Here is a 24,099-nt window from a genome sequence, read left to right as displayed (position 1 = left end):
TTTAATATTAAATACCCCCCCTGCCTTAGAGGTTGCACACATTTTTTGCTGTCACTTTTTTTTCTGCTGTGACGATTACACCTCCGTCTGATGGTGACTGTGGTCATGTCGGGAATAAAATTGGCATGTCGACATAAACAGTAAACTGAAGAAATTCATTTTCACTGACTCTGAGTATTCTGCTAAAGCTAGCGGCATCGCATTACGTGCGTTTGACGTCATGTGCCATCGACTTGGAAACGGCTTATACTTCCGGATAGTAAAAAAAGTTTTCCTCACTTTCTGACAGCTACAATTAAGTTGCCCTTAGAACGACCACTATCCAACCAATCGGGACCACGGGTGTGGCTACAGGGTGGCCAAGGGTAGTGAGTGAGTTCATTTCAGGATTGTCCAATGGAGATGATTGTCAAGTTGTGTAATGTCGTGCAGAAAGCTAACACAGTAGAAGCAAACTATTCCATGGCCCCATGGGCCACAAAAGACAAGCAGGCGAGCAAACACTGGTCAAGCATTTTTATGTTATTTGGAATCATAACATTGCATTCAGTTCATTATTAGCTACTGATTAGCTAATAATCAGCAGATTACCATCGTTAGTTATCATTATCTAATGACATTGAATTTGTAATGCTTGCATAATTGACTAGCCTAATATTGTGTTAGCTTTGTTTTTGGGTTTTTTTGCGGCTTGCCTGACATCAAACAAATGTTACTTAAGAATGTGTTCAATAAGGTTCCTACTCACGCCATACACAGATACAGGGCTCCAGACTGCGCCTAAAATGGCCACGACCACAAATATTCATGTGCTAGTAATATTTTTACTGAGATCGCCACTGGCGACAATATAAATGTACACGTTATGATTAAACAATTTGCATGTATTGTCTTTTTACTTGCATGTTCTGTGAGGAGTAGGCTGTAACATCATTTGTTGTGTTGATGAAATGAAATGAGACACTGCGAATGAAAGTTTCGCTGGAAAAAAAAACAGCTTCACTGAGTTTAATGGAAGGAGCTAAAAATAAACTTCAACACCAGCAATATGATTGCATGTGAAGAGCTGCCTTTCACCAAATTTACCTCTCGGAAATTGCTAATGAAGGAAAATGGACTGGATGTGTGCAAGATGTATGACAACGACACAGCATGTGCCGAGTTTATAGGATGCATTGCAGATGAGATCAAAGAACAAGCACTGACAGATGCTCAGACAGCCAATTACGTCTCTGTTATCACTGACTGTCACACAGACGTCTCTGGGAAGGATAGTCTTATTGCATACTGCAGGCACATTTCTGTAGGTGAAGCAGTGAACCGGTTTATTGCTTTAGCTGAGCTTGAACACTGCCATGCATATGGAGTATTAGAGAAAATAAAATGCTTGTTTGGTGATGCTAAGCAAACTGATCATGATTGGTGGCAATTGTAGCCTTTAGAGCAGATGGGGCCTTCATTCTTATGTGGCACTTAATTTTTTATTTTTTCCTATAGGAGCCAATGGCTCATTAATTGATTTTTTTTTTGTCAGGAGCACTGAGACAGTGAAAGCCACACGATGTATTTTTCTGTGGATGCGGATTATCATTTTACCCTACCTTGGATTGCCACTCTAATAAAGGAATTGTGCCTTACCTTAGGCCAGCTCAGGTTAGACCCAATGGAGGTGGCTGTAGTCATGTCAGTCATGTGATCTTTCAACTCTGAGAGCTCTTCTTCTTAGGCACTCTAGGCTAATCAGACTGCATGCATGTGTGATAGTGGTGTGATTGTATACGGAACACTGTAATTGATTGAATTTTGAGTTAGAAAACACCTAGCATAGGCTAACGTCTATACCGTTAATAATGCACTAGATCTCACAGAGTTTACGTTCCAGACCCGAAGACATGATTCGTGTGTAATTAAGAAGCATAGTTTAACTCTACAGGTCCAAAGCTAATAACAAGGGAACTGACTCTCACATAATTTGGCTTAGCAATACAACCTAGTAAAACATAAGAGCTGTATGAAGTAGCAGAATAACACTATAAAAATGAAATATTCAAATCAAATCAGAACTGTCTGATTTGTCTGTCAAATCAGAATCGTCTGAATAACATCGTATGTCCAGTTCAAATGTAGTAGAGTGGAAGCAAACTACAGTATGTGCTGAGGAAGAAAGTGATTCAGCTCCAAAATGGCTGTCTTAACAGTTTTTACCTCAGCATTGCCTTCTTGTCCATTTGTATGGATAACTGAAGGCCATACAGTATTAGAACCAAGTTTTGCATATAATACTTAACAAGGCCATTTGACTCAAATGTGTGTGACGATCATGGAATGACTCATAACTGAGAGCTATAAGCAGAAAAATAAAAAAGCAAACTTTATACAACAAACACATCTTGGCTGATTAAATGTGTTTGCGGTAAGAAGTAAAATTGTATAAAATGTCACTTTTGGCTGAACCGCCACTTTAAGGAGAAAAAGGTTGAACACTCAGTGGAGTGAATGTTATGCTGTTGATTTAGCACCACTTTCAGGGAGTGTAAATACAGTAATGATTTTTTTCTGACTTTTAATTATGACTTTTCATCAGCGCTCCAGTCAGCAATTCTGTTGTGTTTTTTTATTTATGAAGTATATAAATTCATATTAAAACACACAATAAAATGCATGAAACTTGTCAGAACTTCTCATCATCATGACAGTCAGATGTGGTATTTGTAATACATATCATTGCCATCCAGTATTCTTTCCCCAGACCTGGTTCTGAATGACAAGAACCACAAAAAATGACAAAGATCACAGCTACATATACTATATAGAAACAATGTTTGTGGACAACTGACCGTCACCCCCACATGTGGGTCGTCCCCAAACTTTTGCCAAAAATTTGGAAGCATGTTTTTGTATGCTGTAGCAGTACAATGTCCCTTCAGTGGAATTAAGAGGACCAAACCTGTTCCAGCATGACAATACCCCTGTGATGCACAAAGCAAGGTCCATGAAGATGAAGACATGGCTTGCCAAGGTTGGAGTGGAAGAACTTGAGTGGCCTACACAGAGCTCTGACCTCAACCCCACTCGACACCTTTGGGATGAACATGAACGCTGACTGCACCCCAGATCTCCTCACTGGACATCCATGTCTGACTTCACTAATACGACTAGGGGGACATCCCATGGCAGGCTTTTGGGGAATCATGATAGATGGAGGCACCTCTTCCGTTTCTGAAAGGTTGTAATAAGTTTATAAGGCCCAAGAGAGATCGAGCTACATCTCTCTGTATGTGCGGACTGCGGAGTTTGCATGTTCTCATCGTGCTTCGGGGATTTCCTCTCGGTACTCCGGTTTCCTTCCCCAGTCAAGGGACATGCACTGTAGGCTGATTGGCAATTCCAAATTGTCCATAGTGTGTGAATGGGTGTGTGAATGTGTGTGTGATTATGCCCCGCGATGGGTTGGCACCCATGTCCAGGGTGTTCCCCCAAGTTCCCTGGGATAGGTTCCAGGCTCCCCTGTGACCCTGTGTAGGATAAGGTGTATGGAAAATGGATGGATAGATGGACTTCATGGCATGTTCTAGTGAAACAAATTGCCTTCTTCTAGAACACTCTTTATAATACTGTATTCAAGACAAATGTTTCCCAAAGTGATGTCTACTTACTGTAGGTAGCCTCCTTAGTGGGACAGTTACAGCATTAACTGCCGTGACCGCTTATAGGTACGTACCGACATGGTAGTGTGTGGCTTATTCTCAAGAGTGTAGGCCATGTTGCTAGGCCCAGTGAGTAAGGTAATAAAACTGATTAATGATTGGACATGACTGATTTAAATGATCAAAGCACATCCATCATAATGAATGGGCGTTTATTTAAAGCTATTGCTGGGGCATTAAGAGATGAAGCTGTCTCTATATCTCACCGTTTTAGCAGTATTTCATTATAAGCCCTTGCCGACAGGGTGAGCTATGATTCTGCATAATTAACGCTCCCCTGACAGATGAGAACAATCTGGGAACATGTTCATGAATTATTAACATTTGCTCAGAGGAGACACCTGTTCTCTCCTTGCAGGATTCTGGCTCTAAGCAGCCTTATCACATATCACATTTGGATGTACATTTAAAAAAAAAAAAAAAAAAAGCGATATTTTATATTGCCTAATTGTTATTGTGCTGTCTGTTTCAATGTTGTGTATATTGAAATGTCTTGAAGTATTGCAATGCTACATATATTTTTCTAAATTATTCCTGCCTAATGAAACATACTAGATGACTGCATACTGTAGCTAAAGTCATTTGTGTTCACCCAGAAGAAAAGAGCTTAAACACAAGAAAGTTTTTAAAGATGGGCCCATTTTTGTCGAATTGTAAATTAATCAAATTATGATGATCATGATGATTTATGATGATGTTGATTATGATCATGAAGGTGATGATAGTGGGGATAATGGTAATGAAAAAAGCAGTGATGTTGGTAATGGTGTTGTAATGAAGGAGATGATGTGAGGATTGAGGAAGATGATGAAAGGATGATGGTGGTCATTATGATGATCATCATGGTAGTGATTATGCTGGTGATAATGCTAAAGATAGAAATGATGAGGCTGAGGAAGGTAATAATTATAAAGAGGATTGGTGATAATTGGATGATGATAAAGCTGATGGTATTATGATTATGAGGAGGATGGTGAGAGTTCTAATGGTGATGATATTATTATGAAGATGATATTGATATTATGATTATGAGGAGGATGGTAAGAGTTCAATGGTGATGGTATTATGATGATGATTGTGGTGGTGATGATGGTAATTCTAGTTAGTGGTGATGATGGTATTATTATGATGATGGAGATTGGTAATTCTAATGATGATGCTATTATGATTATGAGAAGGATGGTGATGTGGTCAGTGTTCTAATGGTGATGCTGGTATGATGATTGCGATTGCTGCTTTCCAATGGTGTTGATGGTAGTATGTGGATAAGGATGATGATGATGATGATGATGGTAATTCTAATAGTGATAATGGTATTATGATAATATTGATGATGGTGGCATGGGTCAGAATTCTATTGGTGATGATGGTATGATTATGAGGATAAGGATGATGATGTAATGGTGATGATGATGACGATGATGAAGGTGGCGGTAGTGGTGGTAATTCCAGTGGTAATTATGGTATTATGATGATGAGGATAAGGAGGATGTTGATGATGAGGACGATGAGGATGATGGCCATTCTAATGGTGACGATGGTATTATGATGATGAGGGTAAGGAGAATGAGGAGAATGAGGATGATGAGGATGATGGTCATTCTAATGGTGATGATGGTTTTATGATGATGAGGATAAGGAGGATGTTGATGTTGAGGATGATGAGGATGATGGTCATTCTAATGGTGATGATGGTATTATGATGATGAGGATAAGGAGGATGTTGATGATGAGGATGATGCAGATGATGGTCATTCTAATGGTGATGATGGTATTATGATGATGTGGATAAGGATGATGATGATGGTAATTCTAATGGTGATTATGGTGTTAAGATTATGATAATGATAGTGATGTGGTTAGAGTTCTAATGATGATGATGGGATAATGATGATGATGATGATGACAATTGTGGTGGTGATGGTATTTCTAATGGTGACGATGGTATTATGGTTATGATGATGGTAATTGTAACGGTGATGATGGTAGTATGATGATGATGATGATGGTAATTCTAATAGTGATTATCTGATGATGATGATGATGATGATGATAGTGATTCTAATGATGATGATGGTATTATGATGATGATGGTAATTCTAATGGTGATGATAGTATTATAATGATGATGATGATAATGATGGTAATTCTAACGGTGATGATGATAGTATGGTGATGATGATGATGATGGTAATTCTAATAGTGATGATGGTATGATGATGATGGTAATTCTAATGATGATGATGGTGTTATGGTGATGAGGATAAGGAGGATGATAATGATGATGAAGATAATGATGATGATGGCAATTCTAATGGTGATGATGGTAACTGGTCAGAATTCTAATGGTGATGGTATTATGATGATGATGATGGCAATTCTAATGGTGATGATGGCACTATGATGATAAGGATATGGATGATCATGTGATGGTGATGATGATGACAATGATGAAGGTGGCAGTAGTGGTGGTAATTACAATGGTAATGATGGTATTATGATGATGATGTTAAGGATGATAATGATGATGACTATGATGAGGATGATGGTCATTCTAATGGTGATGATGCTATTATGAAGATGAGGATAAGGATGATGATGAGGATGATGGTCATTCTAATGGTGATGATGGTATTATGATGATGAGGATAAGGATGATGATGACGATGATAAGGATGATGGTCATTCTAATGGTGATGATGGTATTATGATGATGAGGGTAGGGAGGATGATGTTGATGAAGTAATGAGGATTATGGTAATTCTAATGGTGATGATGGTAACAGTGGTCAGCATTGTAATGGTGATGGTATGATGATGATGATGATGATGGTAATTCTAACGGTGATGATGGTTTTATAATGACGAGGATGCTGGAGGTGATGGTAATTCCAGTGCTGATGATGAGGGCAGTGGTGGTGGTGGTAATTCTAATGGTGATGATGATGGCAGTGGTGGAAGTGGTAATTCTAATGGTGATGATGAGGGCAGTGGTGGTGGTAATTCTAATGGTGATGATGAGGGCAGTGGTGGTGATAATTCTAATGGTGATGATGGTAGTGGTGGTAATTCTAATGGTGATGATGAGGGCAGTGGTGGTAATTCTAATGATGATGATGAGGGCAGTGGTGGTGGTTATTCTAATGGTGATGATGAGGGCAGTGGTGGTGGTGGTAATTTTAATGGTGATGATGAGGGCAGTGGTGGTGGTGGTAATTCTAATGGTGATGATGAGGGCAGTGGTGGTGGTGGTAATTCTAATGGTTATGATGATGAATAAGTATGCTAATGATGGGATAACAGTGATGATAGTGATGGTAATAATGACAATGATATTAATGGCCTCAGGCTTTTGTGTGTGTGTTTGATATTTCACCTCTTGCTTTTAGGTAACACATATCAAACATTTTTGGGAACCGTGAATCAAAGCAGGCATTGTTGAGCTCTTGAATATTGCATGGTGTGTGCTTTTTTGCCACTGAAAGGAAGGAGAGGGGAGTTCCTTAACAGGTAGAGAGAGATAAAAACAAACTGAAAGAGATCAAGCGACAGTGAGAAGGCTGGCTCACATTCTGTGTGTGTGTGTGTGCGTGTGTGTTTAGTATTCTGCTCTGAGCGTGTTCATTTCACTCTCGTACTCACCTCAGCCCTCATGGTCGTCTCTATGGCTACAGCACATTCCACGCACCAATTCTGAAGCAGGGAAAATTGCCCAATCAGATCACTTCATTTGCTCTGTTAGGAGCAAAACATCCTCCAAAGGCATGAGAGCACTGTATTAATAATCATTAGTAATAATACTGACAATGATGCCTCTTTTCAGAGTATCATTTGTATTCTTTTTTTTTGTCTTGGAAAATTAAGAATTGACTTGTAGCAGCTGTAAATCCGGTGAACACACAGTGTGTGTGTGTGTGTGTGTGTGTGTGTGTGTGTGTTGTTTCAGCTGCATAGGCAATGCTTGCATTTGAGCATATGTAGTGCATTTCTAAACATAGTCTCTCACAAAGTGCACAGCCTATTTACATACACAAACACACACACACACACACTCACACACACACATTTTTACTCAGTGTAACTATAATAATTTGTAACTGTGTAAATGTGTAACTAGATTATACTTATGGTTAGTGTGTGGCTACTTAATGTTTCTTAGACAATGTGTGTAATTTTTGTCTAATGTGTAACTAGCTAATGCTTCTTGGCTAAAGGGTCTTAGGTAACTTGTCATATCAAGATGCAACCTACCTGATGTGTACCAGCTATTGCGTATATTGTGTAGGAGCTCATTTCTGCTACCTGAAGTGCACATGCTAATATTTAACTGCTAAATTGTAATATCTGATGTGTACTATCTGAGTTATTCAAGCTAATGTGTACTAGCTGTTTTGGCTGTCTGAGGTGTTCAGGCTAATGTGTACCAGCTGTTTTGGTCTGTCTGAGGTGTTCAGGCTAATGTGTACTAGCTATTTTGGTCTGTCTGAGGTGTTCAGGCTAATGTGTACCAGCTGTTTTGGTCTGTCTGAGGTGTTCAGGCTAATGTGTACTAGCTGTTTTGGTCTGTCTGAGGTGTTCAGGCTAATGTGTACCAGCTGTTTTGGTCTGTCTGAGGTGTTCAGGCTAATGTGTACTAGCTGTTTTGGTTGTCTGAGCTATTCAGGCTAATGTGTACTAGCTATTTTGGTCTGTCAGAGGTGTTCAAGCTAATGTGTACCAGCTGTTTTGGTCTGTCTGAGGTGTTCAGGCTAATGTGTAGTACTGTCTGTCTGAGGTTTTGGTCTGTTTGAGGTGTTCAGGCTAATGTGTACTAGCTGTTTTGGTCTGTCTGAGGTGTTCAGGCTAATTTGTACCAGCTGTTTTGGTCTGTCTGAGGTGTTCAGGCTAATGTGTACCAGCTGTTTTGGTCTGTCTGAGGTGTTCAAGCTAATGTGTACTAGCTGTTTTGGTCTGTCTGAGGTGTTCAGGCTAATGTGTACTAGATGTTTTGGTCTGTCTGAGGTGTTCAGGCTAATGTGTACTAGCTGTTTTGGTATGTCTGAGGTGTTCAGGCTAATTTGTACCAGCTGTTTTGGTCTGTCTGAGGTGTTCAGGCTAATGTGTACCAGCTGTTTTGGTCTGTCTGAGGTGTTCAGGCTAAAGTGTACTAGTTGTTTTGGTCTGTCTGAGGTGTTCAAGCTAATGTGTACTAGCTGTTTTGGTCTGTCTGAGGTGTTCAGGCTAATGTGTACTAGATGTTTTGGTCTGTCTGAGGTGTTCAGGCTAATGTGTACTAGCTGTTTTGGTCTGTCTGAGGTGTTCAAGCTAATGTGTACCAGCTGTTTTGGTCTGTCTGAGGTGTTCAGGCTAATGTGTACTAGCTGTTTTGGTCTGTCTGAGGTGTTCAGGCTAATGTGTACTAGCTGTTTTGGTCTGTCTGAGGTGTTCAGGCTAATGTGTACTAGCTGTTTTGGTCTGTCTGAGGTGTTCAGGCTAATGTGTACCAGCTGTTTTGGTCTGTCTGAGGTGTTCAGGCTAATGTGTACTAGCTATTTTGGTCTGTCAGAGGTGTTCAAGCTAATGTGTACCAGCTGTTTTGGTCTGTCTGAGGTGTTCAGGCTAATGTGTAGTACTGTCTGTCTGAGGTTTTGGTCTGTTTGAGGTGTTCAGGCTAATGTGTACTAGCTGTTTTGGTCTGTCTGAGGTGTTCAGGCTAATGTGTACTAGCTGTTTTGGTCTGTCTGAGGTGTTCAGGCTAATTTGTACCAGCTGTTTTGGTCTGTCTGAGGTGTTCAGGCTAATGTGTACCAGCTGTTTTGGTCTGTCTGAGGTGTTCAGGCTAAAGTGTACTAGCTGTTTTGGTTGGTCTGAGGTGTTCAAGCTAATGTGTACTAGCTGTTTTGGTCTGTCTGAGGTGTTCAGGCTAATGTGTACTAGATGTTTTGGTCTGTCTGAGGTGTTCAGGCTAATTTGTACCAGCTGTTTTGGTCTGTCTGAGGTGTTCAGGCTAAAGTGTACTAGCTGTTTTGGTCTGTCTGAGGTGTTCAAGCTAATGTGTACTAGCTGTTTTGGTCTGTCTGAGGTGTTCAGGCTAATGTGTACTAGATGTTTTGGTCTGTCTGAGGTGTTCAGGCTAATGTGTACTAGTTGTTTTGGTCTGTCTGAGGTGTTCAAGCTAATGTGTACCAGCTGTTTTGGTCTGTCTGAGGTGTTCAGGCTAATGTGTACTAGCTGTTTTGGTCTGTCTGAGGTGTTCAGGCTAATGTGTACTAGCTGTTTTGGTCTGTCAGGGGTGTTCAGGCTAATGTGTACCAGCTGTTTCTGTTGTCTGAGGTGTTCAAGCTAATATGTACTAGCTGTTTTGGTTGTCTGAGGTGTTCAAGCTAATATGTACTAGCTGTTTTGGTTGTCTGAGGTGTTCAAGCTAATATGTACTAGCTGTTTTGGTTGTCCAAGGTGTTCAAGCTAATGTGTTCTAGCTGTTTTGGTTGTCTGAGGTGTTCAAGCTAATGTGTACCAGCTGTTTTGGTCTGTCTGAGGTGTTCAGGCTAATGTGTACTAGCTGTTTTTGTTGTCTGAGGTGTTCAAGCTAATGTGTACTAGCTGTTTTGGTCTGTCTGAACTGTTCAAGCTAATATGTACTAGCTGTTTTGGTTGTCTAAGGTGTTCAGGCTAATGTGTACCAGCTGTTTTGGTCTGTCTGAGGTGTTCAGGCTAATGTGTACTAGCTGTTTTGGTCTGTCTGAGGTGTTCAGGCTAATGTGAACCAGCTGTTTTGGTTGTCTGAGGTGTTCAAACTAATGTGTACTAGATGTTTTGGTCTGTCTGAGGTGTCCAAGCTAATATGTACCAGCTGTTTTGGTTGTCTGAGGTGTTCAGGCTAATGTGTACCAGCTGCTTTATATAGATTTCCCTATGTTTCAGATTTTGGAAAAGTTTCTAGTTTGGCATTATTGAAACTCTATCTCTAAAGCCTCATTCACGTTATTACAGAGATGAGTTTTAGAAGATGAATCACTATACTAAAGACTAAAATTAACAGTCAGAGATGCTTCGTTTTGGGTTTTTCCTCAACTGTGAAACAAACAGTTAAATACGTAGTTTCACCATGAAGAGGTAAACCTGTAAATGGTGAAATGTCAGCCTGTAAACAGGATGAGCAGATTATTTATGTTATTTGACTGTGTTTAAGGCTAATGTAGGATTTGAATGTAACCTAACCCTGACCCTAACCAACCAGCAGTTATAGTTTTGAACTTAATAATAAAGGTGTGAAGTTAAACATTTTGGGAGACTTTGTATCTTTGGAATGATATGCATTTCTATTTATTCTGTTTATATTTCAATTTCTGGAACCTGACATTAATGTTCAATCGGTATTTTGTCAAATAATTTGTCATTTAATGCAACAGGAAATGCAAATGCATCTATGCATACAACTATAAATGGACAAAAGTGAGACATCCTATTGTAATTTGTTCAGCAGTTGTTAGGGTACATACCAATTATGATCAAACAGTCACTCATATATTCAGCACGTTGTGTGTGTGTGTGTGTGTGTGTGTGTGTGTGTGTGTGTGTGTGTGTGTGTGTTTATGGACTTAATTAGGACACATTATCAGGCACAATATGATGATATGTACTATCCAAAATTTTCAGTGTGAACTTTGAATGTGTCCTAACTATTGTGTAATACCTAACAAACAGCCACTGATCCATACTCTCCTGCATATGGAATTTGTTTGACTAGCCTGAGGATATGAAGGGCACAGTCAGTGATACTGTCTCTGGTGTTATTGTGCGTGCGTGCGCGCGTGTGTGTGTGTAACTGTGTCTATGGATCTGTGGATGTGTTCAGGCATGCGTGTGTGTGTGTGTGTGTGTGTGTGTGTGCCTGTCTCTGTCTGTCTGTGTTATTCTACCAGGATGATCTCACTACCAAAACTATTCAGTTCTACATATTTTTAATCTTCTTCTTTCCCTCCCTTTCATCCTCATTTCACACTGCACTTCCACCATCCGAATCTTACAAATCACTTCGCTCTAAAATGAAAAAAAAAAAAAAAAAAAAGCATAAAGTCCTATATCCTACTCCACTCCACATGTTCAGCTGTTATCGCAGCTTCTACAATATATGTGTGTGTGTGTGTGTGTGTTGCAGATTTTCTGCGCTCCACCATGCTGCCCTCAATGGGAACCTGGAGCTCATCTCTCTGCTGCTGGACTCTCAGGCCATGGTGGACATCAGGGACCAGAAAGGTTGGTGCTATATTAAGAACTGGGTTAGCTGAGGTTGCATGGACCGAACAGCTACTGAAGCAAAAAAAAAAAAAGCTAATTAGTCCTGCATGAGTATAAAGGAGTAGTGCAATAGATGAAAGTGAAATAAGAAATTAGGTAAAAAGCAATAGATAGCTAATAAAATTCAATTGAATGGAAATCCATTCAGAAAAATGAATGAAAATCAAAATAATAAATTATATATATATATATGGATTTAAAATAATAAACTAAATCGTATACCTTAACACTGATCATTGATCATTTAATTCATGCACATATTAAACATATACTACTTTGATTTTTATTTTGAAGCTGTCCATTTTTGTTTCCATTTCCTCAGTACTTTTATTTACTTCCCCTTTACTTACCTCCCCTAGGGAAAAGTGATATTGGTAGCCAAACATCTCTCTGGCCAGCTAAGCAATGCACCCTACTTTCTAGTTAGTAAAACATATCAGCAATAGAGAATCTTTTATAACATTTTTCAACAGGCGGTCTTTGATGGGACTGCAGGAGGTCAATGGCCAGATTGGCTGCAATGCCACAACAAAAATGCGTTCACCCTATAGTCGAGAGATCGCAAGTTTAAATCCCATTGATGCCAGAGCCATCCGTAACCACGAGCCAAGGGAGCAAATTGGTCGTAATGTCTGTGTGGGAGATATCTTTCACTCCTCGGTCACTCAGAGATACACTATTTACTGTGAGCTAATGTATGAAAAACAGAGTAGATGGTGCTTTTCTTTGAGGGTGTTACGCTTCCATGTGATGCAGCATGAGCAGCAGTTTGGAATGATGCTGTTTACTGGCTCAGAAGAAGCATGTGGTAGCCTTCACCTTACCCAGTTGGTAGCTGTTGTATGACTGGGGAGTGCTGGCTGGTGGATGGAAATTGGCAGGTGACCAAATTGGGGAGGAATTTGAGTACAAGTAATTCTCATCCTGCATTAGACATCCTCAGGGTCAGTCCTCAGGTTGCTCTGGTTGCTCTGAGGGGTCTCTGTATTGGCTACCAGGATGTTAAGATCAAGTTTTTAGCTTTCGTGAGTGAAATTCATAGCTGGAATTCTTCGACTTAGAAAGCAACATTACTAAAGATATGCTAACTTATTATAATGGCTCATATCATGCCTAGTTTTCATTTTTGCAGTCTCTTATTGATAAATACCTGATACTGACTCAGTTACTACTCTGTGTTTTGGTTCCTATTGCTCACAGCCAAGTAGAATTTACTGTACTTGATTCATATTATTAAAGGATGATGGAGTCCTGTTGGAGATTTGGAGTACAGTGTAGACGTGTGTGTTACAGCTCTGTGTGTGTGTGTGTGTGTGTGTGTGTGTGTGTGTGTGTTTCAGGCATGCGTCCTCTACACTATGCTGCATGGCAGGGGAAATCTGAGCCAATGAAGATGTTACTAAAATCAGGCTCTTCGGTTAACACACAGTCAGATGAGGGACAGATTCCCCTTCACCTGGCTGCACAGCACGGACACTACGATGTGGTGAGTCTCCAACACGCCAACAAACCAATCAAACAACCAACCGATAAACCAGCCAAGCTTAATTGTCATTTATGACTCATGATTCATCGCTCAGGCTGTAAAACAGTTAAATGAATCAGTAAACGAATCTATTGATCAAGCATCAGTTTATCAGTCATTCCATCCATTCATTCATTCATCCATCCGTTGGATGAAGGAACTAAATTAAGCAAATCAGTCAGCAGGATGTCAGCCAGCAAATCAGTGAATCCATTCAGAAGTCATTGAGCCAGTCACTCAGTACGTTTACACTGTCAAAAGTAATCCAATATTAACCCGATTAAGACAATACTCTGATTAAGAAACTACCATGTAAACAGCGATTTTTTATTACCTTAATCCGATCAATTAAAGTCATACTCGAAGTAAACACAAATCGAATTAAGACGTGTGGAGTATTCCTGTTTTAGTCGCATTATAGACATGTATTACAGACATGTACACACCTTAATCACTCTATTAACGTCGTGTGAGAGTTTTCACCACATTTTGCGATAGGACACGTACACACACGGAAGTGCTCAACTGACGGTAAACAAGAGACCAATACTGTATAGTAGATAAGTATGCAGTTTGGGACGCAGCCCACGGCTTCAAGCAGTCGTCTGTTACCACGTACAGCATGACAAATAATTAACTGCACTTGAAACGTATGTAAAATTTTAAATAAAAACACCCAAAACTCTATACGGTACCATAACAAAGACCAACTGTATGTCGATACGTGAAATTCTGGAGGGAACGTCAGATGGTGTGGCGCTGTGACGTAATGACGTGTGCCATTAATCGATCTGTGTTCATAACATGTAAAACAGGAACATGAAAGGAATATTCTGAAAGCAACTCATGTAAACACCTTAATCACAATATTGTCTTATTCAGAATAAGCTCAATAATTAGATTACTGCTGTCCATGTACACGTAGTCAGTGATTAATGATAATGACTAATCAAGTTAGACAGTCTGTCTAAATAAACAAATTTTATGAACAGTGTCCCAAAAATAGGCCAAAACCTCTTAACTATGAAAGACTTTTAATGGAGAAAACATTTTGAGGTCTAAGACTAACTAATGTATGGTTTGTTTATGTGCCTCATGTATTATGTTATTAAATTTGTTAAATATTAATTTTGTCTAACCATATATGCTACTGTGAAGTGCCACACCATTGGCTATGGCTTGGTTATGTTACTTGCTAGCTAATGTCAATTTCTTACAGGTTGTTCCGGGTACTACATTGTTTTTTGTTTTTGTTTATTATTCTTAAAATGTCATCTTGATTGACAGCTTGTGGTCAATGGTTTTAATCACCTTTATACCACCGTGCTTTTGAATTCTCAAATCTGATTGGTCAGAAGGTGTTGATTAATTGAACAGTAGTTCAGCTGCGCCCATTTATGTAAATCTACTTGCTGCAAAGTGTTATCTTTTTCTATATTGATAGTTCATTCACATTGACTTGCATGGCCAGCACTCCATATAATCTAAGACTAGTAATCAAATTCTAAATATGTTGTTATTTAAATAAGAAAAACATCTACAGTGCCCTCCAATAATATTGACACCCTTGGTAAATATGAGCAAAGAAGGCTGTGAAAAATTGTCTTTATTGTTTAACCTTTTGATCTTTTCTTCACAAAAATCACAAAAGAACTCTGTTCTCATGCATTATAAAAAAGAATTTTATGAAAAAATAATCTTTCCTAAATATATGTGTGCTACAATTATTGGCACCCCTTTGAATTAATATGAGAAAAATATATTTGAAGTATATTCCCAATGATATTTTAGTACACATAGGTGACTAGGAACAAGAAATTGTTCAACAATAACTTCCTGTTTCACAGGGGTATAAAAATGAGGTAACACAGGCCAAATTCCCTTAGTCATTCATAACTGTAAATCTTTTGGACTATTGTGGTTCATGTTTTAGCCACTAGATGGTAGGGTTGTCATGGTACCAAAATTTCAGTAGTCGATACCAATACCAGTAAAATTCCACGGTACTCTGTACCAATTTCGGTACCAAAGCAAAACACAAAAACATGCTAATTAAACAACACGCTATTTTATTAACAAAGTTAAATATCAATTTAAAATGTAATTTTACAAATGCTATTCTGTACTTCTAGTATATCATTATTAAAGCTACTAGAGTTATCCAGACAAGAGGAAAAATGTTTTTCTGACTGATAAAGACATAAACAGTGCTAGCCACACATCTGTTATTTTCTAACACATAGATTTCAGATATATCGCTCATCAAAAAGTCTCTGGTGTGTAAAATTAGTAAAACCCATCATGTCCTCCCATTTATTTTACCCCAATAAAACTCATGAATGTATTAGCATTAAACGCATGTATACTAACATTAAGTAGGCAAAAACGAGGATGTTTTCTTGCAATAATACACTCCAGTTAAACTATGCTACAACATTCATAATGCAACCGCTAGCATCATTTTAAACTCACCTGCTTGAATAAATACAAGCAGCCGTTCTTCCTGAAATTTTAGGAGCGCAGCTTTTACACACTTAGCGGTAATAGCACAGAAAGTGGAAAACGAGCGTCCGGGAGAAATACATGTATTTTGCCTACTATATAGTAGGTAAGTATGCGGTTTTGGTCGCAGCTATGGTAACCGGGGGAGCTGCTGCTGCTTTGGCTTTTCTTGTTGTACGGTGCACCCATGAAAAGTTCTTGACTGACCACCTGTCAGGCAGCGCGTTAGTAACAGGTTGACCCGGTACTACCGGTACTTTTTTTTCTTTTTAGTACCGACTTGGTAAATGGCGCACTTATATAGCGCTTTTATCTAAAGGTACTTGGTAGAGAAGTACTGGTACTTTTGACAACCCTACTAGATGGCCTCAGCATACATCTGGGTTCTGATTTTCCCGCCTTTCCGTTTATTAGGTCAATTTTCACACTTGTGTCTTGTTATCTTTGTGTATCTCAATTGCCTCAGTTCTGTGTCTCTTTACTTGGTGATTGAATGAGTCTCTGTCTTTTTCTCCCCTGTTGATGTGCTTGCATGTTTCTATTGAGGATTTTCGTGTTTTCCTTCTATGGATTACTTCCTGGATTTGTTATAATTTTTTTAAAGATTATTCCAGTTTGGATTTTCTTTTGACTTGTAGACCTTGTATTTTGAAAAGAAAATGTAAGGCTACTATTTAGATTGTTTGTCTTTGTTTGCCCTCTTCTTTTTGTGTTTTTTTTTATTCTTTAATTTTTATTCTTATCATTTCATGGGCTGTGTCTATCTTCCATTTTTGGTTCAAACATATTCTCTGTGGCTCAGCGGTAGAAGCTCCACTCCTTACACCAGAGCCCAGCAGCTGACACATAACAATGGGTAAGAGCAAGGAATATAGCTGTGATGTGCCACAAAAGGTTGATGAGCTTCACAAAATGGGAAGTGGCTATAAGAAAATAGCACAAGCATTGAAAATGCCCGTTTCCACCACCAGGATAATAATTAAGAACTTCCAGTCAACTGAAAATTTTATGAATCAACCTGGAATTGGACGTGTGTCTGTACTGTCTCAATGCACTGTGAAGAGGATGGTTCGAGTGACCAAAAAATCTCCAAGGATCAAAGCTGGAGAATTGCAGAAGTTAGTTGCATCTTGGGGGTCAGAAAGTCTCCAAAACTACAATCTGAAGTCACCTACATCACCACAAGTTGATTGGAAGGGTTTCAAGAAAAAAGCCTCTACTCTCATCCAAAAACAATCTCAAGCATCTTCAGACACTACTGGAACTTCAAATGGGATCGGGTTCTATGTTCAAATGAAACCAAAATAGAGCTTTTTGGTAATAAACACCAGAGGTGATTTTGGTGCACACAGAGAGGTAGCCATATGGAAAAGTACCTCATGCCCACAGTTAAATATGGTGGTGGCTCTTTAATGTTTTGGGACTGTTTTTCTGCCAGAGGACCTGGACATTTTGTTAGGATACATGGCATCATGGACTCCATCAAATACCAACAGATATTAAATGAAAACCTGACCTCCTCTGACGGAAAACTTAAAATGGGGTGTGGTTGGATCTTGCAGCAGGACAATGATCCAAAATATACATCAAAATCAACACACAAATGGTTTACTGACCACAAAATCAAGGTCCTGCCATGGCCATCCCAGTCCCCTGACTTGATACCCATAAAAAACCTGTGGGGTGAACTGAAGAGGAGAGTCCCACCAGTGTGGACCTCGAAATTTGAAACATCTGGAGAGATTCTGTATGGAGGATCTCACACACATACACATTATCCTCTTCAATGACTTATCCTGGCATGGGCTCTGCTAACAGCAAGTCATCTGCTCTGTGCCATCTGTACCCTCCGTAAAATCCATTAAAAAATAAGGACAATATATCCATAAAGACCTAATAAAAAAAACCCTCTGTATTAGTCTAAACTGTCAAATAGTTATGTTACAATTGACAAGGTTTACATAAGATTATTTCTTAGATTGCTACCTTTTTATGCTTGAGGAGCTCAACGATGTATTATGTTTCAAAAATCGTCAAACATATTTTATGGAATCGTATAAAAATGCATCTTGTGGTGCACCGGCTCACTCTAATCATCTCACCATCTTGACGCCTATGTTTTCAAATTGCACAAAAATGCTTACACTCGCTGATTGTGAGGAAAACGCTGCTGCCATCATTTCTATGTTGCACAATATTTGTGTGTGTGTTTTGTGTGTGTGTGTGTGTGTGTGCATGTGTGTGTTTCATTACAGGATTCGATTTTGCGAATTGTACAAATAAGAAAAAGGGACAACTATTAACAATATAAAGCATTTTACCACATTATGTATAGACATGTGCTATTATTTTACATTATACAGGGTTCATACGGTCATGAAAACCTTATTGCTATTTAAAATAGCAATTTCCAGGACTGGAATAGATTTGCAAAAATGAATAAACCAAGAAAGTTTTGGTAAAGTCATGGAAATTTGCTTCACAAATACCTGTATAATAGAATATATGTTTAATTGATGATGTTAGTTAAACAGTACTTAATGTACATGTCACATAACATTACGTTCTCTATATGGGGTAAAGTCTGGCACAGTTGGTGCTTGTACTTTGAGTCAGGGCCGTAACCACCATAGACACTGAAGCGGACACATCCCCCCAATAATCAGATATGTAAAAATTGTCTAACACCCCCCCGACCCCCCAGTATTTGATATTTTTAATGCTGCTCTGCTCCACTTTATTATGCACCGCTATGTGTGTTAGGGTGATAAAAAAAGTTTGCTTCCGCGGTCTAGCAGCGCTCATCAATGCCAAAATGTCTGATGTGGCCAATCAAATGAAAGAAGGTGGGGCTTTACTGTTCACAGAAGCCATGCGACACTTTAAGTTTTAACAGTGAAAGAGTGTTAGGTAGTCTAAGTAGCTAAAGTTTAATATTTGCCAACTGTTTTACGATTGAAACATTAAACGACTGACAGTAATATCCAATGATGCAAACATTTACGTGATTTCATATAATGTAATGTTAGTGTCAATGTGATGAGACGAAGCATTAACGGAGCCGTTTTCAGTTATTAGGCAGAAGATTAAGAACGAATGTGTGCATATTAGGAATGAATTTAATGAACATCATGAACAACTAAATGTGGGAGAGTTATCAACCTCAGACTTAAACTAGAACTTGGTAAAACGTGTGGATTTGACTCAAATATGTTTTTAGGTGGTGGTTAGGACAGTGGTTTATTAAAATAAAAAGATTATTTGCAAATCTTGTTCTTTAACTATTTTTCTTTATTAATTTAATTCTCTTTTTTTTTTTTGACAATAAACCCGCAAGTGTTTGCAGCCATTGTATTTTGATACTACCCTGTATGTCCTTGTCAGGTCTGTGCTCAAAAAGTTAAAGGTATAGTTCCCCTAAAAATGAAAATTCTGTTATCATTTAGTTACCCTGACAGTTACCCTATCATTTAGTTATGTCATTCCAAACCCAAATACTGTTACTTTTCATCACATAAAAGAAGATATTTCCCACTTTTCCACTCTATTACAGGTCTATTCCATAAAATGGCAGAGGAAAGTGATCATGAGCTTTAAAGGTGCACCATAAAAGCTATACTCCAAGTTGCATTACTAGAGTTTTGTGTCGTATGGACTGCTTCTATAGTAGAGCTGTGTAAACATTCTTCAATACACACTGACCTTACTGTAGTTATTTTGATTTTGGTTTAATTTTAGTTAAGATACGCTGTGGTACATTTTGACATGGATTTTTATTCTTATTTTACATGTATTCATAGACATTTCAGGGTCATGGTCAAGAAAATTTGCCTTAAAAGTCATGGAAAAGTCTTGGAAATGTATTGGTAAAAATGTGTATGAACCCTGATTATAACTGAGTTATAGAGTTTAAGCAATTCTGTCGTTGCCAGTTTTTAAGCCTGGCTTCTTATTAGGAGTAGTAATATTTTATAGCACCTTTCCTACTGTCCTAGTGGAGTCGATATCAGAGTGGATCAAAACTAGAAGATCACAGAACTTTTCGCAAGTCAGTTAAGGCAGTGGTTTTCAAAGTGGGGACCGTCAGGGGGCACCCGGGGGGGTCTCAACAATTTGGTGTGAACAATAAATTCTCACTCTCAGACAACCACACACACACACAATCAATTCCTAATGTAATGTAATGTAAAGATGTAACATGTAATTATTAATAAAAAAAAGTGGGATATATTCAGAAGTCTGTATTTTTATGTGTTTTAAAGACATCTTGCAAAAGATGTCAGTCAAATGTTAATGCCATTTGGGGGGCCTTGCCCTGGAAAAGTTTGGGAACCACTGAGTTAAGGCATCAACTTCTTTCACATTTTAAAACAATCGATTAGAGACAGATTTATTACAGCTTTAATTCACTGTATGAAAAATCACATTTTTACATACACCAAGTTGGCTGTCTCTAAACAGAACGAAAGATTCTAGAAATTGATGTAATGATTTTAAGAAGCTTCTGATTGGCTAATTGTCATACTTTGGAGTTAATGGAAGTGCACCAGTGGCTTTTTGCCCTTGATACCATGGGAAAATCCAAGCAACTCTGGAGCAAGTTCCAAACAACTGAAGATACCATCAGCATCTGTACAAAGAATTGTATGTAAATATAAACATTTTGGAACCAAAAAGCCACAACTTAGGGATGAACGAACTTTGGTCCAAAAGATTGAAGTGAACCCCAAAGGCATCAACAAAGGAGCTGGTGAAGTTGCTGGAGGCATCAGGTACCAAAGTATTTTAAACAACCATTAAGAGAGTGCTACATTGATATGGCCTGAAAGTCTGTCATGCAAGGAAGAAGCTCCTACCTCAAGACCAGCATAAAAAAGCCAGACTGCAATTTTGCAGGTGATCAACAGCAGTTTGGAGGCGTGATCTCTGGTCAGATGAAACAAAAATTTAACTGTTTATCAACACTATGTATAGAGAAAAAAGGGTGAGACTTTTAAGCCAAAGAACACCATGCCAAGTGAAGCATGGGGGTGGCAGCATCATGTTGTGGGGGTGTTTTGCTGGAAAGGGGACGAGTGCAATTCAAAAAAATAGATGGCATCGTGAGGTAAAAGGATTATCTAGAAATGTTGAAGCAACACCTCAAGACAACGGCCAGAAAATTACAACTCAGTCACAACTGGGTCTTTCAGCAGGACAATGATTGTCATATCACAGCAAACCAGTGACTACATTTCCCATACTGCACGGCGGCCTACAAACATGGCTGCCATGGACTGCAATTCCCAGAACACTCACACACAGAACACTCACACTCATTCTAATCATTCACACCTGCATCCCATTCACAGCACTCACAGCCACACTATAAAAGAGACTTTTTGAACACTATGATTTTGCGAAGTATTACGTCTCTGTCGTATTTCCAAGCCTTATCTCGTGGTTGCTTTTCAGTTTATGGACTTTCTTTACCCTGTTGACCTCGATTCTGTGTTCTGCCTTGTTTTGCCTGTTTCATTGATCGTTTGTTTGACCTTAGCCTGCCTTGGACTTTGTTTTCTGCCTGATCCCTTGTACTTCGTATTGTTTTATTAAACTTGCTTGCACTTGCTTCCGTCTCAGCCTCCATTACGTGACAATGATCCTAAGCACACCTCCAAAGTTGTAACAAAATAGCTGAAAGAGAACAAAGTATTGGAGTGGCCATCACAAGGCCCTGACCTGAATCCCTTTTTTTTTTAAAATTGTGAACTTAACTGAAAAAGCGTGTTCGAGCATGGAGGCCCAGAATGAGCAAAAATTTCAGCAAATTGTCGTAAGAAGCTAATGGAAGGCTACCCCAAGTGTTGGATTCAAATTCAAGCAATTAAAAGACAATTTCATCAAATACTAACAAAGTCTATGTAAACATTTGACAAATTGACTTGCCACAGGAAATGTAGAGTACAGTAAATGTGTGGAGTTGTGAAAAATGCACTTCGAATGTGTCATGTAATCAGAGAAGGAACTCTGAACTACAGTTCCCAGCAGCCACTGCATCACAGTTACATGACCCCCTGCACATGAATCACGTTCCTGTTAACAAGGACTCTTGTATATAGCCACAGTTTGCACTGCATTCTTTGTCTTACATTTGTCTTTCTTTGCCATTGTCCCTGTTGCTGTGTTTTGATCTTTGGTTTATGTTTATTCTTAGCCTTAGTGTTTTGCTGCTGATTCACAGTTCTTGTTTTGTGTTTGGTTGTGCTATAAATTAAAGAAATTCTGAACTTGCATCCGTCTCCACCTTGGAATCGTGACAGAATGTCTTTAACCTAGGTGTATATACACTTTTGTCCTCAACTATATATGTGTATGGAGCTTTGTGCTGTGTGTTTAACATGTCGGTAATGTAAGTGTAATATGTATGGAAAGTTAGGTGTGACAAGTCTGTAATGTGTGTTACATACATCTTAGCCAAATTCGTTTAAACTCGGTTTTTCACAATTCCTGACATTTTAATCGTAGAAAACATTCCCTGTCTTAGGTCAGTAAGGATTTGAAAGGATACTTTATTTTAAGAATGTGAAAAGTCAGAATAATAGTAGAGATAATGATTTATTTCAGCTTTTATTTCTTTCATCACATTCCCAATGGGTCAGAAGTTTACATACACTTTGTTAGAATTTAGTAGCATTGTCTTTAACTTGTTTAACTTGGGTCAAACATTCTGCGTATCCTAACACAAGCTTCTCACATTAAGTTGCTGGAATTATGGCCCATTCATGCAGACAGAACTGGTGTAACTGAGTCAGGTTTGTAGGCCTCCTTGCTCGAGGTCAGACCTTGACTTTGTTGTCCTTAAGCTATTTTGCCACAATTTCGGAGGTATGCTTTGGGTCATTGCCCTTTTGGAAGACCCATTTGCGACCTTCCTTGCTGATGTCTTGACATGTTGCTTCAATATACCCACTTAATTTTCCTTCCTCATTATGCCATCGGTTTTGTGAAGTGCACCAGCCCCTCCTGCAGCAAAGCACCCCCACAGCTTGATGCCGCCACCCTCATGTTTCACTGTTGGCATGGTGTTCTTCGGCTTGCAAGCCTCACCTTTTTTCCCCCAAATATAACAATGGTCGTTATGGGCAAACAGTTCAATTTTTGTTTAATCAGACCAGGGGACAGTTTTCCAAGATTTTTGTCCCTATGCGCACTTGCAAACTGTAGTCTGGCTTTTTTATAGCAGTTCAGTGGCTTCTTCCTTGCTGAGCAGCCTTTCAGGTTATGTCGATATAGGACTCGTTTTACTGTGGATATAGATACTTGTCTAGCTGTTTCCTCCAGCACCTTCACGAGGACCTTTGTTGTTCTGGGATTGATTTGCACTTTTCACACCAACCTATGTTCATCTCTAGGAGACAGAATGCACCACCTTACTGATCTTTGAGGTTTGTGTAATCATATGCCGTCCTCCTTTTGGTAAATTTTTAGATGGGTGTCGTAGCAGAGTTCACACTTGCAAAATTTTCGGACACTGCCAGAACTAAATTGGCCGCCTGTGAGCACCTCACATTATGCATTCAAAGGCCGTGCAGTGTAAAGCCGGCTTAACATTTGTGTGGTGTGTGTAATCTGTGTATGTAGTCTGTAAATGTGTTCTTGTTTTTTTCAGTCTGAAATGTTGCTTCAGCACCAGTCAAACCCGTGCATAATGGACAACGCAGGGAAAACGCCGCTGGACCTTGCGTGTGAATTTGGACGAGTCGGAGTGAGTTGCACTAAACATGCTGCACATTTAGCATTTAGCTTAACACCTACTAAGCATGTGTCAAAATAACGGGCGTCGTCTTAAGTTAAACAATTCAATTGTTTTCAAATTTGGTAAAGTACATTTAAGCATTTACTGTCCAGATTTACTGCTGCATGCCAAGCCTTAATATAAACACTAAAATGTTTGTGTGTGTGTGTGTGTAGGTGGTTCAGCTCCTCCTGAGCAGTAATATGTGCGCTGCTCTTCTGGAGCCCAAACCAGGAGACTCGACTGATCCGAACGGCACCAGTCCACTCCACCTTGCCGCCAAAAATGGACACATCGACATCATTAGGT

General features: G+C 39.1%; 1 protein-coding gene across 9 annotated transcripts in view; it reads left to right on the top strand.

Moving 5' to 3' along the window:
- caskin1 (CASK interacting protein 1) overlaps window positions 1-24,099 on the top strand; it is a 152,743-nt gene that overhangs the window by 83,373 nt on the left and 45,271 nt on the right. For all 9 annotated transcript variants that reach the window (XR_001815389.3, XM_053687859.1, XM_017492312.3 and 6 more), the window contains 4 exons: window positions 11,847-11,944; window positions 13,327-13,472; window positions 23,665-23,760; window positions 23,967-24,097. Coding sequence is in view for 8 of the 9 variants with exons in the window: in XM_017492312.3 (XP_017347801.2) it covers window positions 11,847-11,944; window positions 13,327-13,472; window positions 23,665-23,760; window positions 23,967-24,097 (471 nt within the window). In the remaining variant the exon portion in view is untranslated. The remainder of the gene's footprint in view (window positions 1-11,846; window positions 11,945-13,326; window positions 13,473-23,664; window positions 23,761-23,966; window positions 24,098-24,099) is intronic.

This window comes from Ictalurus punctatus, chromosome 2, assembly GCF_001660625.3.
Source record: "Ictalurus punctatus breed USDA103 chromosome 2, Coco_2.0, whole genome shotgun sequence".
Lineage (NCBI taxonomy): Eukaryota > Metazoa > Chordata > Actinopteri > Siluriformes > Ictaluridae > Ictalurus > Ictalurus punctatus.
This window is presented reverse-complemented; position numbering and strand designations above follow the sequence as displayed.